We start from the raw sequence: 16,710 nt of genomic DNA, 5'->3' as shown, positions 1-16,710 counted from the left end.
CATTGTGTCGCTCATCGAGAAGATTTGGGAGTTGATGATGCAGGGAAGAGGGTTCCAATGATTAAAGAGCCTTGAATGAAGTCCAGTGGCAGTTAAAGTTGGTGCACTAATACAGAATTACGAGGCTGTTCTTAAGTACTTTGAGCATGAGAAAGTTGAAGAGAATGATCCAGTTGCTAAATATTGTTACAAAAAGCTATCTGACTCAAACTACCATATTTCCCTTGCAGTACTTAATGACATTCTGAGTGAATTTGCATCTTTGTGGAAACTGTTCCAAAAAAGTTCTGTGACTACTTTTGAAGCTATACAATATGCAAGAGCAAAGATTGGCCAAATTAAGGAACAGTGTTTGGCGGACACTGTCTTTTGGAACAGCAATGTAAGAGATATGATGGCGTAGTACAAGGAAAGTCAAGAGTTTGACAGTGGGCCTATTTTGTCTTTTGTTTCCCTTCTTTGTGAGCACATGCAAAAAAGGTTCCCTGAGGATGAACTGAAAGAATGGGCAAGTTTTGAAATCCAGGCAATAGCAACACAGTCACATTTTGATTTTGGGACTGAGAATATGCAAAGACTTGTTGAAAAGTATAAACATTTCTTGGTCTTGGGTGATTGTGACACACCGGAAGATGTTGTTCGACAATACAGAGACTATAAATATGTGGTGGCAGAACATGTAAAGGGTGGTTTATTTACCACCTTTCAAGACATGGTAAATTTCACTGTGCGCAATGCTGCTCAGTATAGTGTGGTGTCTCAGCTTGTTGATGTCTGTGCAACATTTCAAGCATCTAGTGCAGATTGTGAACGAGGATTCAGCCCATGAATACTATCAAGAGTAAATTGAGGAATAGACTAGAGCAGAAGCATTTGGATATGCTGATGAGGACAAAGGCCTCCCTCCTGAATGGGAAAGTTGACCTTGATAAAGTTTATCAGCACTGGAAAAATGGCAAGGATCTCTGTGAGAAGCAACCCTGTCACCCATCTAGTGATGCCACTTGATGTGTCTGAACATCCCTCTCCCACAGTCCATGTTTGTCTGGATGTCAGGGTTTTACAAACTATCTCTGACGGGATAGCCCAACATTACTCAGTAGCTTTCACATCAAATTGTACATATGTTATGTAATTTTGCAACTTATTGTGTATATGTGATATTGTATAGGCTCTCAACAGCGCACAGAGACCCTCCACTGCCGCACACAGAGGAAAAAAATTTGAGGCAACATTGCTGTGGACCCTAGGAATCATCAGAGAAGGGAATTTATAACCATTCAGGCAAGCCAGCTACCCCCAAAAGATCGGTCATTTATCCCTTGGCACCTGCCATTTGTGGCTGGCTGCAGCCAACGCCGTCAAGGCAACTGGTAAAGATAATTTTAGCTCTTGCAATATACCTATATGTTCATCAAACCTTGCCCCTGCATGATTGGGTTAGTACCATATCTGGCATATGTTTACAAGAAACTTGGTGAATAAGTCAAGTACATGTAGAAGGATACTCCTCATATTCTTTTAGCAGCTCTAGGGTCACAAGCCGGGCGAGCTAAAGGCGGACTACCGATACTTATTTCTAATACCATTTCTACTAATGTTTAAAAGGTTGCATCAGTGGGCCCCCATGCACAATTGCTGGGGTTAAATAAAAAAAGGAGGGAAAGACCTGAAAGCTGTAAACTTCTACAACAATATCTTTGATTCTACCCGTAGCAGTGTGGCTATTGCCCTTGGCCGTGGCCTTGAAACCTTTCTAGCTTCCATCAATACGAATTTTGCATTAGTATGGGCAGGAGATTTTAACAACCAGCCATACAGAGTATCTACCACCCAGACATGCGGACATGGATGGAGAGGGAAATAGCTATTTTTGCCATAACTAGTTTGGGGAAGCATTAAATCGGATCATTTCTAAATATGATGTCCAATTACTTAGAGGGGGCCGTGGTCCTAATGGGGACATATTCCCAACCTTTACCGGGAGAAATTTGTATTCTATCATAGATCATGTATTGATGTCTGCATCCGCCATTGGAATGTGTGGTAATCTTAGTGTTGTTCCCTCTACATTTAGTGATCATAATCTACTTACACTATTGTTTTTCTTCTGGGGCCAAAGTCGGGACTCATTAGATCTAATAAATAATATTGGCCCCACTAGGATAAATTGTGTAAGAATCATGTGGACGGGCGTTGATCCATGTATGACCCTGCAGAAAATAGTAGTGTCTAATCGTAGGGAAATAACCTACTGTCTTCAGGATAAAATTGCCTCAAATATAGTGATTAAAAATTTCTGTTATATTGCAATTTCCATCTATCACTTTTAACTAAGCATCCAGGTACATCAGGTAACAACAGAAAGGGACGGTTTGATGGTACTTGTAATAAAGCACTACAGTCACTTAAGTAAGCCTTGTGTGAGGGGAGGTGCCTCCCTTTGAACATCACTAATCAGGCGAGGCCCAGGGGCCGGGCCCCAGGCCCGTATGGTGTCCTAGGCGATGTTTTTAAATCTGCCCCTGAATTATGGGTACCTATTTTAACCAGGGTGTTTAATACAGCCATAACAGACACCATCCCACCAACACGTGGAGAATCCATCATCATACCTATGTTTAAAAACAGGGAAAAAAGAGATACAAAAACACTATTGCCCTATTTCGCTCCTAGACAACTCCCTGTAAGTGATGAGTAGGGTTTTGCTATTAAGATTGGAGGAGTGGGCGCAAGAGCATTTGATTTCAACATCGTTGCAATTTGGGTTCAGGAAACGGCTTGGGATTATCGAGCAATGCATCAACTTAGAGTTACTTATCGGCAAGTATACAAGGGCTAAGGCAGGTACTCTTTATCTATGCTTTGACGATTTAAGTAGTGCCTTTGATCTGGTCGACCATAATTTACTCAGGCCAAACTTGATTTCTGTGGACGCACCTAGGCCGATCATTGGGTTTCTCTCACGTTTGATTGAGAACCTAACCAGCCAAGTCCACGTTGGCCCTCGAGGGGAATGCTCACCTAAATTAAAAGTAGGGCGTGGTATACGGCAAAGTTGTGTGTCCGCGCCAATTCTATTTTCCCTTTTTATTAATGGGGTAGATAATCACTTACAGACGATTCAAGCTGTTGCCCCCCGGGCGGCTGTCCGCCCTATACCCGTACTATTATATGCGGATGACGCAGTACTATTAGCACGGACCCCAGTAGGCCTCTAGAGACAGATGGATGCTTTTTTAGATTTTATGACACAAAAGAAAATGGTAATTTATAAATCAAAACCATTTACCATGGTCTGTGGGCCCAAACCCAAACGCTGCAAATTGTTTTTTATTGATATCATTCCAATTAATACAGTGAATTAATTTTGCTATCTTGGTATTTTATTTTCAGGAAATGGCTCATGGTCACAACATATTTTAAACACTAGAACTAAAATGAGAAAGGAAAACCAAGGGATTTTCAAATTTTCTTCAAAACTAGGGAATCAACCAATTAATGAAATGGGAGCCATTATAAAGCAAACGGAGTGAGCACAGCCCTTTATGGCACGGGTCTCTGGGGTCATACAAATAGCACGGCGCTGCAAATAGAAGAAAACTGCTTTTTAAAATGTTTACTATACCTACCTTCCTGTGCATCAAACACTGTTGTACATAATGAGGTGGGACTATGGTTTTTAGAGGGTCTTTTATTGGTTAGACCGCTGCTATTGTGGGCTTCACTTTGGGACAGGGAAGAAACAGCTTTTACCAGATCAATTATTTTAGACTGTTTAACCTTGAATGATGCATTCATTATTCCCTGGTTATTGTATATTAACTCCTCCCTTGAAAGTCTGTTTAAGATATCCATTTGTTCGGATCCCTCAAAAGTTTTGTTTCTTACAAAGAAAGGTATCAAATAATTATTTTTCCAGCACAGACTGGATCGTAGATCAATGGTTGAGCAGAATAAAGCAACGGTTGCCTTGTATAAATCTTTTAATTTGGAGGAGTGAGGTAACAAAGGCCTGTCACATGTGACTAATGTACAGCATCGTTTTGTGCTGATAAGAGTGAGATGTGTCAATGTTCACTACCTCCTCGCACTCCCAAATATAAAGTCCCGCCCGCCTGATATAGTACCATGCCCTTGTGACAACAAAAGTAAACAAAGCACATTGCTCTTTCTATTGTTTTGTAATTTTTATCATAGTTTAGGTGTTTTTATCTTAAACCATTGTTTGCTGCTGAGAACATTAGGTCACACAAAGTAGCTATCAATGTTTTGGTGACACTAGACGATTCTTCAATATTTATAATGTTGCTTTGTTTATCTTGAAATCGAATATTGCGAGGAAAAGTATTATGCTATAGTGTAACAAATTAACTGATTTTTTTTATAATTGTCACTGTAATCATATGTCTTTTAATTGTCTTTTTAGATGTATTATTTTGCTTGCACTTTTATGGCTGTTTTCTTTGATAGCCGAAGGAAGATTGAAATGAATAAATGCTTCACATTACCATACAACATTCCTGTAAAGCCATACCTATTGGCTTTGCCAATCTTTTCTTTGTTTACGTTTTTAGAGGATACTCCAGCCAGTGCTAATAGGCCCCTTACGTGCTGTACATTTCATCTACAGTGAGCCACATACCAGGAGGCCACTGCCTATAAACTAGGAAACCATCATAGAATGGTATTATCCATTGTGTATCATTGTTATACCATTCTATAATTACAAAAACATTGGGTTCTAAATGTGGCAGCCATGATGGAAAAGAAAGATACACTGTATTCAACACCGTGACTATGTTTAACTTTATATGTTATTGCAAGCATATGGCCACCATGTTTAGGTAGCGACGTGTTTCCTTTATCTACTTTTATCCTTTCAATGTATCTTGCATATGTTGTGGAGTTTCTATGTTTTATTGTGGTAGTGTAAGTAGGTGAATGCAAGAATGAGTCAGCCGGTAAAGTAATGGATGCCTGAGTGCCAGGGTATTTGTGTGAGGACTCATTGAGAGTCTGAACCCATCAGTAACTGAAGAAGCACCTTCATTTATAAAACAGCCTTGTTGGCATACCCAGTGCTTATTTTTGGGTCTGAGGCTTGTCTGTGAAGGGAGGGTGCCGGCTTCTTACAGACCCAAATTGAAGGAACTGTAATGGTGTTGCGCGTAGCTGTTGTAGGTTATGATTGGCAAGAGATGGGAATGTGAATGCTCTTTTTGCCATAATATGCTCACAACACATCCACTGAATGTTTAGAAAAAACACTTTAAAAGCCAGCTGCACTTAGGCCACCCTCAGCCTTCAACCCATTGTGCCAGTACACAGTGGTGAGTCTAGTCACAGTGTTTTGCAACAAATGTCCATTCACTGCACATTTCCACCCATCTTCATCCCTGGAAAGATTAGTCTCCTTTCCCTTACTCAGCTAAGTCATATTTCCCAACTTTTGCATAATTTCTTTCATTTCCCCCCTTACTTACCCTTCCACAGGTTCTAACCCCTTCTACAACGCTTTCCTTCCCCCAGGTCTGCTTCCACCCTACCACGCCTTTCCATAGCTGCTTCTTCCCCCACCTGGCACTCCTCCTTGCCCACCCCTGAGCAGCGGGTTCACACTACTCCAACCTTGCATGCACACATTCGCACTCTTGCATAACCCCTTGGCCTTCCTCGTCCATGCTGGGTCCTGGCTCCGCCCACACCCTGTCGGGCCTCTTCACTTTTCCTTCACTCTGCCCAACCCCCTCACCATGTCTCCTCTCATTCTTTGTTTCCAATACAGACACTCAGACAGGCACAGAAGAAAGGCAACACCACTTCCTGTGTAAGCTTTTTATTAATGCCTCTTTTTGTATACCCCTCTGGCACTGTTCAACAGGCACAGCATTGGGACATACATTAAAAGGAAGCCCTCACTTCCTCTTATGGTTCCAGTGACCATTCCCGAAATAATTGGGAAGTACTTGGAAGTTCGGTGTGGGCCTGGCTTGACTTATGATCCCCACTGAGTGCGACCAGTGGCAACGTACTTTAAAACACCAACAACTTTTACAAGAAAAACATTGTCCCACCATGATGTAAACAAATTGAAATGTGAAGGGAGATGTTGTCAACATATCGCAACCAACCATAACCCATTTATTAGTGACTGGAAGCGATCATTCGAAGTTTGACCACCCCCACCCTTCTCCTGGCCAAGGTAGGAACCATAGGGATCAGTAAAACTTGGGTGCAAACTCTGTGAAAAATAATTGTGAAACCGGACCCTTTGCACATGCAAATGATGACCATTTGGGTAATGTCTTATTTCTCTCCAGTTCTTGGAGATCCAGAGATTGGGGGACGAGCCTGAACACACAGCTTGGAAAGACATCATGACGCTTGCACACACTGGTGGACACAGCTTGGGTGGTTCCACTTGCCTACTCTAGTAGGGAGAAGCTTGGTGAGTACAGCCAGGTAAATGTCATTGTTGTGCACAAGAGGTATAGATACCTTAGGAGGCATCAGCGAACACAACTTTAAAGACAATATGGCTTTTGTGCAAGTTGCTGAACACAAGAGGGAAGACCCTGACCCTCTGTAAACCTTGTGCCCCATGACACATCCCGTAGTCCTTGCACATACTGGTAAACACTGCACAAGATGCTTTCTTCTCTTTGCACACACTGGTAAAGGCAGCATTTAATCACACACAGCGTGCATTTGATGCCTCTTGTGCCATGCCTCATGGCTGAAGGTTTGTAGACCAGGCTCAGCCTGTACCTTTCCTGGACTGGTGACTGAGATTCACAGTGGCAGTGGAGTGGTACCGCCTTAGTCCTAGAAGCGGCTGATTCCGCTGCGGTCTGAACTCTGGAAAGAGCTGAGTTCCCAGCGCTCCATCTTGCTTAGTTTGAGGTCTGGCCGCCGCACCACCATGCTGTAGATCTTCCTCAACACTGCCCGCCGAAGGAGGATGTACACCCAGGGATCCAAGATCTGGTTCCACGATGCCAGGCGCACCCCAAGGAACATCAGCCACTGATTGCGCTCCATGTTGTCCATGTGCCCGCTGCGGACATCATTCACAGACATCATCAGAAAAATCTGGAGAGAATAGAAGGAAAGACGAGAGTTTAAGATTGGCAAAATATCAAGTGGGGGCGTAGGTAGAAGCATACGTTAAGGTTACTCAGCTTCCACAAGTTTAACATATCTTAATCAAAAGAGAGTAGACGTAATGATTTACTGGTGTCTCCATGTACCATTTTTCTACCCGAAAGCCTCAACCAATATTGACCACTGGTAGTGTTAAGTGGTCACCACTATGGTGTAGTATCGGGCGGCATTGTCATTGGGTTTTGCACTTAAGGACTTGCTTCCCTAGGTGAATACAGCCTCCTCTTAAGGGAAAGTACAGGTGGGATCTGTGTAGTGTAAACTGTCCATATACAAGTGACTCTAAGGATAACTTACACATCTGAACAACATCACCACCTCACTTTTTAATCTTACCACTATCTACTGTACTTATATTAAACGTCAACTTTTAGATACAGTAGGTAATTTTAACTTTTTCACTACATGGATCCTACCAGTACTTTCCCTCGTGAGGAAGAAGTACTCACCTAGGGAAGTGAGTACCTAGGTGCGAAACCCAATGATGATGCCGCCCAATACTAAACCATAGTGGTGACCACTATACAGCACCAGTGGCCAACATTGGTTGAGGGTTTCGGGTAGCTAACTGGTGCACAAAACCACCAGTAAGGCAGTAAGCAGGGGGAAAGGGACAAAGGCTCTCTGACTTAAAGTATGTGTATTCATCATGTGATGGCGTGTTATTCAAGCAATATAGAACTGTATGTCACACTAGATATGTCAGTTCTGCATAGAAGGCTTCTAACATACTTTCGGTTAAATTTGTTTCCTCAACTTTTAGGGGGATGGTATAAACCCTCCGATCCCCCGACCTGTCCATGTGACATGGGTGTTGCACAAGACACTTTACATATTACCCATCCTTGCCATAGGTGGATGAGTTTACGAAACAAGTATATTCGCCCCCTTCTTTTGCCACTGAATGTTAAACAAGCTAAGCCAGCTAAGTTGACGTTTTTAGAGAATTTTAACATATGTTGCTATGTAACACATTTGAGAAGGTGTGTATCACGCTCATTTATTAATTTAACTTCTATATTGTGAAATGTTTTTAATTGCGTATCACGCTTTTATGATTTGCTCTGTCAAATCAAGTAAAGGTTTTTTTCATGATGATGAATTTCAGAATTCAGTTTGGTCTTTCAAAGACCTTTGCCATACTGCCATCATGTATCAATACATCACCACAAATGTATGAAAGTTATTTGCCATCTGTGTTTTAGCAAGGTCAGTTTTTTGTATTCCATTCATAAAAATGTTATCATGTGTTGGAGCCATGCTGCTGCCCAATGGAACTCCTACATTTTGTAAAAATAATTTGTAGAAATTTTAACAGAAACATTCAATTTTCCTCAAAGCAGTGATGTTCTAATATCCCTTATTCCACTGCTTCCTTTCCTTCTTCATGTGGAATGTTTCAATATCAGTTTACCGCATCATAAGTAAACACATATTGTTACGACAATTCAGTATTCTCTCATTTGTATAGTATATCAGTAGAATCCTTAATAGAGGTTGGAATACATCTTAATAGTTTTTTTCAATGTTCATCAAGTTAAGTCGTCTATAGTACAAAACAGATTCTTGCCCCGCCACAATAGTTCTCAGTCGGGTATTTTGACTATCTTTGTGGATTTTCGGAGAACCACGCAGTACTGGAGTCAATCCTTGCGTTTCATCAAAAATCTCCTCTCAGTCTCATTTATCTATGTGTTATCAGCAGCTTCTTTTAATGAGCAAGACATCTGATTTTTGATTTCCATTCCTGGATCATTTTGTAGTTTCACATACTGTTGTTCCTCAAGAAACTATGCCATCTTTGCAACATACTATTCACGGTCCATAAGGACAGTGGCTCTGCTCTTGTCTGCTTTTTAGGTTGAACATTCGAGACCTCTTCTATATACTTTAGTATATACTTATTATACACTTATATGTGTATGTACTTGGTAGGGTCTGGATATCAGCCCTAGGACTTGTCTGCTTCAGTTTATGGACTTTTATTTCTGTTCAACTGCCTCTATTTAACTGTCTTGAAAGAAAACGACCAATAGTCAAAAATACCAGATTTGCTTACTACCTGTTTAACTGCCTCTATAGACCAGCAGAGGTCAGTAAAATACCAGAATTGCTTTCTGATGACGGACTTTATTTTTTTTATTTTTCTGGCAACTGCCTCTATTTAACTTTCCTGATAGAAAACGACCAGCAGAGGTCAGTAAAATACCAGAATCACTTTAGCATTCTCTAGATTCCATTCTATGGAAATTGTCTTCCACGAGCACCAGTAGACAATAATATTTCATATCTTGTATTTTCAGGGATATGACCACCGAAAACACAGCTTTGGACTATATAATTTCCCAGAGAAAAGCAATATTTCTCTCCATGTGTTCCCATACCTGGCTGTCACACAGTTTGGTGCTTACTTTGCCTCCATGTTAAAGAACACTAGATGTTTCAGCTCCCAGCCTATTGTGCTGCATAGCTAAATACATATAAGGTCCCAAAGGCGAGACCGATTGCATTGCAAATGCTTGTTTAAATAATCGCCTCGTGTATTAACCAACTTAGATAAGTGACTTTGCCCAGAATTAAAAGGCTTAATGAAAGGATTGAGCTGGGAGTCTTGCGAGCCAAAATCCTCTGAACACTCGAGGGTTGGGTACACAGATTTTTTAGATCCCTGTAGATGTTTTGGACAGCTTCCAGATTTTCTGAAGTTTTTGAAATTTTAGAATTAACCTTCAGAAATTCTCTGCTTGCCTGAATTTTAAAGCAGATAAAAAGTGTGTACAACTTTCAGATTCCAAGGAGGAATGAAATGGGGACAGGTAGATGGAGTCACAATGGCAACTATTAACACTGACAGCCAACACTGGCAGTGAAGGGGGTACTACTCATTCATTGTAATAGAATAGCAGCTCAGGCTGAACAGGGGGTGTCTATACTGCTGTGTTTAACCCCATGGCTGCTAGGCGTTTTCCCGTCCTGCGCTGGGTTTTATTATTTTTCATTGTTTTATGACGAGCTGGCCTTGTCATCCGCGCACGGCAGGTAAGCGCCATGACGAGCCCAGCTCGTCATTAGCCTCGAAGGGGTTAAATTAAAAAAAATAATGAAGAATTTTCAACAATTTGTCGGGTGGATAACGATTCCTCTAGTTACAGAGATGTTTAGGGTAGGCAATGTAAATATAACTTTGAGCTACTGGTGCAAAGAGCTGCATAGTGGATCGAAAGAGATTGCTGGGAAAATAAGTGAAAAATTGGAAAGGCATATGGGGATAAAGCTAAATCAAAATTTATGGGGAAAATCTTTCGATCTCAGCTATTCCAGTCTTAGAGGAGCTAATTTTTATCGGCGGGATGTTGTACATCACACCTTGATGTATTAAATAAGGCATTCCCAGCAGTGTCTTGGAATGTTCCAAAATGTGATGAGGAAGGAGGGGATTCCACATGCTTTGGACCTGCTATTGGTTATCTTGGAGTTCGGTGTTTCAAGCTGTACGGAAAGTAATCAGGGTGGATATCCCTTACTTTCCCAAGATAGCTCTTATGGTTTTTTATTTGAGGTCAAGAAACCGGAGCACTTTGGTATGGAGCGTTTCATATTTATAGAAATGTTAGTAGCCCGCTCTCTGATTACCTCTCAGTGGAAATCCTCAGCCGCCCATAGGATGGACAAGTGGGAATGAAAAATGGTGAAGGTTAGTCAGAGGAAGCCTTGTGCCATGTGAGAGTTATTCGCATCATTCAATATGGCAGGAAAAGGACATTTTGGGTCTGGGAGTTACACTGTGCACTGTCACTTTTTTGATGAAATATACTTCAAGGAAGTAGGAAAGCTTGTATTTGTGTAAGTTTGTTACATGGGCACTTTAATTGGTAGGACACTAACAGAAGTGTCCAGGTTGAATATTTAACTGTATTTAAAAGCTGGGGATTTGCTTTGCTATTTCATGAAAGCACTTTAAATAAGATTGTGCCCTTACATTTTGGCACTGAGCACTTTATGGAAAGGGGCGACCATTCGGTCCCCCCGAACGTATGGTGGAGGACCCCGATCCCCCCGGGAGGCCATCTTGGGCGGGAGGCGAGTCTCGGCTGGTATGCCCGAAGCGGCGTAGCCGGGGCGCGCCTTTTTCCCGCCCTGGAGTGGGTTGTCCTAGGCACTGACGCGGACGGCCACGCCCTCGGAGGCAGGCGGAGGCGGGTTTACGCCCGCCCGAAGACGGATAAAAGGAGCAGCAAGTCAAGAAAGCATCCTCTTGTTCCTGTGCTCTGAAGCTGCACCTCCCCGCTGCACGTGAGCTCGAGACGGAACGAAGAGCCAATTTTGAGCGTTGTAATCTTTCTCTTTGTTTTACAGATATCTTCGCTTGAGAATGCCGGGCAAGAAGGTCGGAAAGCGGGTCGGGACCGATCAGATGCTCCGCATGCTCATAAAGGAGGTAGCCGATTTGAAGAAGCAGATGGCGGCTAAGAATGGGGAGGGAGGACCGAAGCGAGTCATCGGACCAGCTTTGCCAGGAGTAGTCCCTGGCGGGAGAGGCAAGAGGTCCAAAAGGGGGGCACTTGGGGGGGAAACCCCGGTTCCCGATACTCCACTTGAGGAGACAATCTCGGTTCCGAAGGAGGGGCATCCGATCCCCGTGGTGGTCACCCCCGTGAACGGGGAAGATATGCCTCCCGAGTTGGCGGCGCAATTAGCAGCGTGGTTGGGAAAAGATAGTGAGGGCACCACGGCTGACAACGCCCGGGCAGTATTGAGACAACTGCGGGAATCTAGAGAGGCTGTGAAGGCACCATCTTCTGTTCCCCCGCAGGTTCTAGCGGCTGAAGATGCAGCAGGCCCAAGTTCGGCAGCAAATGCAGCATCTAGTTCAGGTAAGCGGCCATTGCCGATTGCGGGGGAGGGGTCTGTACCTTCACGAAGGGAAAAAGTGGCCCAGCATGTTCCACTGGAAATTAAGGAAAAGATTTGGGCGAATAAGTATGTGAACATATTTTCTTTGCTTACCGACCATTACGAGATGGAGCATGTGAAGAGCCAAAAGGAGCTCATGCATCCGAGTGTTTGGCGCGCAAAAATGGCCGCCTTTAAGGTTGACGAAAGCATAGGTACTTGGGGCAGAGCGTGGGGCATTTTTACCTCCATCATGGGTGAGCGCAGGCCCGAATTGTTGACCGAGTTGCCTATTTACCAGTCACGTATCATGGAGTATTCTCTGGCGTACGAGGGCAATCAGTGGTTCTGTTATGACAATATTTTTAGAAAAGCTAAAGAGCATGACCCAGCTCTAACATGGGATTGTTTCGACTCCATCTCGTGGCAGAAAATGGAGAGTTCAGGAATGTTAAAAGTGCCTTTGTCAGGGAGTAACGGGGGTGAATCGTCCCGCCAATCCTCTGGGACACCCTTTCGGACGGGTGCAGGTAACGAGCACCACTCGAAGTCGAGTGGCAACGCAGGTAAAAAGGGGATTTGTTGGAATTTTAACAGGGGAAAATGTGCGAGGCCCCAGGGGTCATGCAAGTTCAGACATGAATGTGGAGGGTGTGGGCAGTCTTCCCATCCTGAGTCCATGTGCAGAGCCAAGACGGGTGATAACGGTGGTAGGGGAAGCGCCAAACAGGTCTGAAATAGTCCGAGGGGCGCCTCTACCTACCCCGATTGATACCATGGCAATGATTCCTTGGCTCAACGAATACCCGGATCATGCTTCCGCTGGGGTGTTGCGGGACGGGTTTTCATATGATTTCCGCATCCCAGTGGGGGATTTTCAGGGTGTAGCACACTGTAAGAACCAACTGTCGGTCTTGCAGCATACGGCGGTGGTACAGGTAAAGATTGGGAAAGAGGTGACTCGGGGTCGTGTCGTCGGTCCATTTGATTTGCCACCGGTTGCTAACTTTGTTTGTTCCCCTCTAGGGGTGGTCCCCAAGAAGGACCCGGGTGAGTTCAGACTAATACATAACTTGTCAGCCCCACGTGGTCTTTCCGTGAATGATGCGATAGACCCGGAAGTGTGTTCGGTGCGGTTCGCATCTTTCGATGAGGCCGTCGCCATGCTGAATCGCCTGGGGCCCGGGGCGCTGATGGCAAAATCAGACATCGAGTCAGCATTCCGGTTGCTCCCGGTGCACCCAGACGATCAGCGTCTCCTTGGTTTTATGTTTCAGGGTCGCTATTACATGGATAGATGTATGCCGATGGGGTGCTCTATATCCTGTGCCTATTTTGAAAAATTCAGTTGTTTTCTGCAATGGGTATTCACAAGGAAGACGGGTTTTCAGCATGTTATGCATTATCTCGATGACTTTCTGTTCTTGGGGGCAGCCGGGGATCCTGAATGTGGACAGGCCTTACATGAATTCTGTGTCTTAATGAACCATTTTGGTGTGCCATTGGCGCCAGGTAAGACTGTGGGTCCCTCAACTTTGCTCGAGTTTCTCGGGATCGAGCTCGACTCGGAAGAAGGTTGTTTTAGATTACCCAGAGAAAAAGTGTTAAAATTCAGGACATCCCTTGAAACATGTATTTGTGCGACGAAAGTAAATTTACATCAATTGCAACAAGTGGTGGGCCAGTTGAATTTTGCCCTGAGAGTAATGCCAATGGCCCGTCCCTTTTCCCGCTCGATTGCACAAGCCATGGTCGGCCTGAAGGAAGGACATCACCGCACGAGGCTCTCGGCAGAGGTTCGCCAGGATATGCGCATTTGGTTGGCATTTCTGGCGGATTTCAATGGTCGAATTGTCTGGAACAAACCAGCGGTGTCCTCCGAGGAGCTGGGGCTTTGGACAGATTCGGCGGGGAGTATAGGTTTTGGTGCCATATTTGGTACACAATGGTCGGCTCAAAAGTGGCCGTCATGGTGGCACGAGTGCGGGCTGACGAGTAACATTGCTTTTCTTGAACTCTTCCCTATTTTGGTGGCCTTGAAAACATGGCCGGAGGGGTTTCGGGATCACTCTGTGGTGTTCTGGTCTGATAACATGACTGTGGTTGAGTGTATCAATAGTCAGGCAGCACGTTGCAAATGGATTCTGAGACTGCTCAAAGAAATTGTGTTATTGTGTATGCAGTTGAATGTGCTCTTTAGGGCAAGACATGTCCCGGGGGTACTGAACCAGGCGGCTGATGCGCTTTCTCGTTTCCGTATGCAGGCCTTCTGGGGTTTTCTGCCCACAGCGGACCCGGTGGCGGCACCCTTTCCTGAAGCTCTCTGGTCTCTCGGTGCCCCGAACTACAAAACCTCGTGGGAGAGAGTTTAGCACCCAGGACAAGGAAGGCATATGAAGGGGCGTTCCGTTCCTATTGGTCCTTTTTGGGTTCTGCTGGGGGGGAGCTTTGGGGACAGGAAGAGCCTGTCGTAAAATTTTTGCTGTCTTTACATCAGGCAGGCAAATCAGTAGCTACGGCCCAGAGGCATCGGGCCGCCATTTCCTTTATGGCAAAGGCTAATGGGATCCAGGACCCGACAGCGTCTTTCGTGGTGCAGAAAGCGCTACGTGGGTGGCAACGCCTTGAGGGTCGCAGAGTAGATGAGAGGCACCCGATAGGTTTGGATAGGCTGGCCCTGTTATTGTCCGTACTCCCTGCAACGTGTTCATCCCAGTATGAAACAGTGTTATTCCGAGCCGCATTTGCGCTGGCATTCCATGGGGCTATGCGGGTAAGCAAACTAGTGGCGAAGAACAAGCAGTATACGATGGGGGGACTGTGCCGGGAGCACGTTCAGGTCAAGGTGGAGACGATGACTGTCTCGTTTGTCAGGTCCAAAACCGATCAGGGCGCGGTTGGGGACTGCATAATCATTCAGAGGATTCCCGGGTCTTCCATGTGCCCTGTTGTTTGCGTAGAGGAATATTTAGCGCAGAGGGTGGCATCATGGAGGGGGACCTTGTTGAGACACGCTGACGCCACCCCACTGATGAGGTTTCAGTTCCAGCGGGTGCTTGCGATGTCAATTTCGGCCGCGGGCTTGAACCCCAGCGAGTTCGGGACCCATTCCTTTCGGATAGGGGCTGCTACTGAGGCTACAGCCAGGGGTCTGAGTGTTGAGAAAGTAAAACGTTTGGGGCGTTGGTCCTCGAACTGTTACAAAAGGTATGTGCGGTTGCACATGTTGTGAAGCTGTAATGATGTACTCACGCTTCCTGTTTTTGTTTGGTTTTCAGTTGCGCAAGCTTACGAGGCGGGGCGGACTGTGCAGTCGACCCGACACCTGGGGACCAGCGGTCAGACATCACCGGCTGCGAAAAAGGAGGTGTGGGTCGTGGGCCACTCATACGTGAGGCGGGCCGCAGACGTATTCAAAGCAGGTGACATGATTCACATGGCTGGGGAATACGGGTACAGGGTGACCTTCTACGGAAGGTGCGGGCTCTGTATTGACCAGTTTCAATCCTTTTTCGAGGGTTTGTTAGGGCGGACAAGGTCACCGCCGTCTATAATCATAGTCCATCTTGGGGGCAACGATTTGGTGGCCACTGGTAGACGACTTCTTCTCGAGGCAGTGCTCTCCACAGTAAGTTGGTTGGCAAGAAGAGTTCCAGGGTGCACAATTGCATGGTCCCATATGATTCCACGGAAAGTGTGGCGGGGGGCTATTTCGGTTTCTGCTCTGAATCACTCAGTAAAGAAAGTAAATAACAAATTGGGTAGATTGTTTCGTTCAAGTACACTGCATTCTGTTCCGCATGGTTGTATCAAGGGGGACAGTATGTATTTGGGGGATGGGGTTCATTTGTCCCGGGTGGGCAATGAGTTACTCATAGGTGACCTCATAGCTTGGCTAAAGAGTTTAAACCATGACCTTTAGGCAGGATTTGTTGTGGGGGGTCCGGATAGCCGGTCAACTATCCGGCCTGTGGCGGTAAGGTCATGATCGGTGAGCAGTAATTGGAAGATCCCTATGGGGGGCGTCACCCATTACGGATGGGAGCGCTCGGGGGAGGTGGCCATTAGCCCCTCAACGGGGAGGTGGTCCCTTCTAAGGATGGGCCGCCGGAAGGAAAGGAAAGGCGGTCAAGGCCCCTTCCTGGATAGGAGGGGCTACGGGCCCTCCTGGGGAATTTCCCGGGGCCAGGACATCTGCGACGGCAGATGGGGTAAGTTGTGTGGGGTTTGGGAGGGGGTTTACGCTACCTTTTAGACACCTCACACGAGTCCTCGGACGACCGTTAAATGGCGTCGAGTTCATTGGGGCCCCCGTCAAGTCAAAGGGAAATTGGTAGATGCACTTGAGGTACGCCTCTGTGCGGTCGCTCCGCTCACAAGTGAGGGGGGTATTTCTGGTTTAGGGATCTGACACCGGTTACGACCTTGCCGTTGGCCCTTAACGTTAGGATGTACAATTTCAAGTAAAATGTTTTGTAGGATGTTAGTTCGGCTAGGAGAACCTTTGTATTAGAGATCTGTTAAGGTTAGCCAAACATCGTAATGTGGAAATGAAATTGTACATAATATGAAACTGTTATTTTAATGTTTTAATTTTGTTTCATATTTTAATAAATACGGCCGGGAGGGTCACTCCCTCCCGCCTTCCAA

At 45.2% G+C, this 16,710-nt stretch overlaps 1 protein-coding gene across 1 annotated transcript in view; it reads right to left on the bottom strand.

The window, feature by feature from the left end:
* Positions 1-5,823: 5,823 nt before the first annotated feature.
* The window catches only part of LOC147748377 (prostaglandin E2 receptor EP1 subtype-like), a 98,778-nt gene continuing 87,891 nt past the window's right edge, over positions 5,824-16,710 (bottom strand). The window contains exon 3 of the mRNA XM_086961010.1: positions 5,824-7,095. Coding sequence (XP_086817136.1) covers positions 6,829-7,095 — 267 coding nt within the window. The 3' untranslated portion in view covers positions 5,824-6,828. The remainder of the gene's footprint in view (positions 7,096-16,710) is intronic.

The sequence above is a fragment of the Lissotriton vulgaris genome, chromosome 1_1 (genome assembly GCF_964263255.1).
Source record: "Lissotriton vulgaris chromosome 1_1, aLisVul1.2, whole genome shotgun sequence".
In the NCBI taxonomy this organism is placed as follows: domain Eukaryota; kingdom Metazoa; phylum Chordata; class Amphibia; order Caudata; family Salamandridae; genus Lissotriton; species Lissotriton vulgaris.
This window is presented reverse-complemented; position numbering and strand designations above follow the sequence as displayed.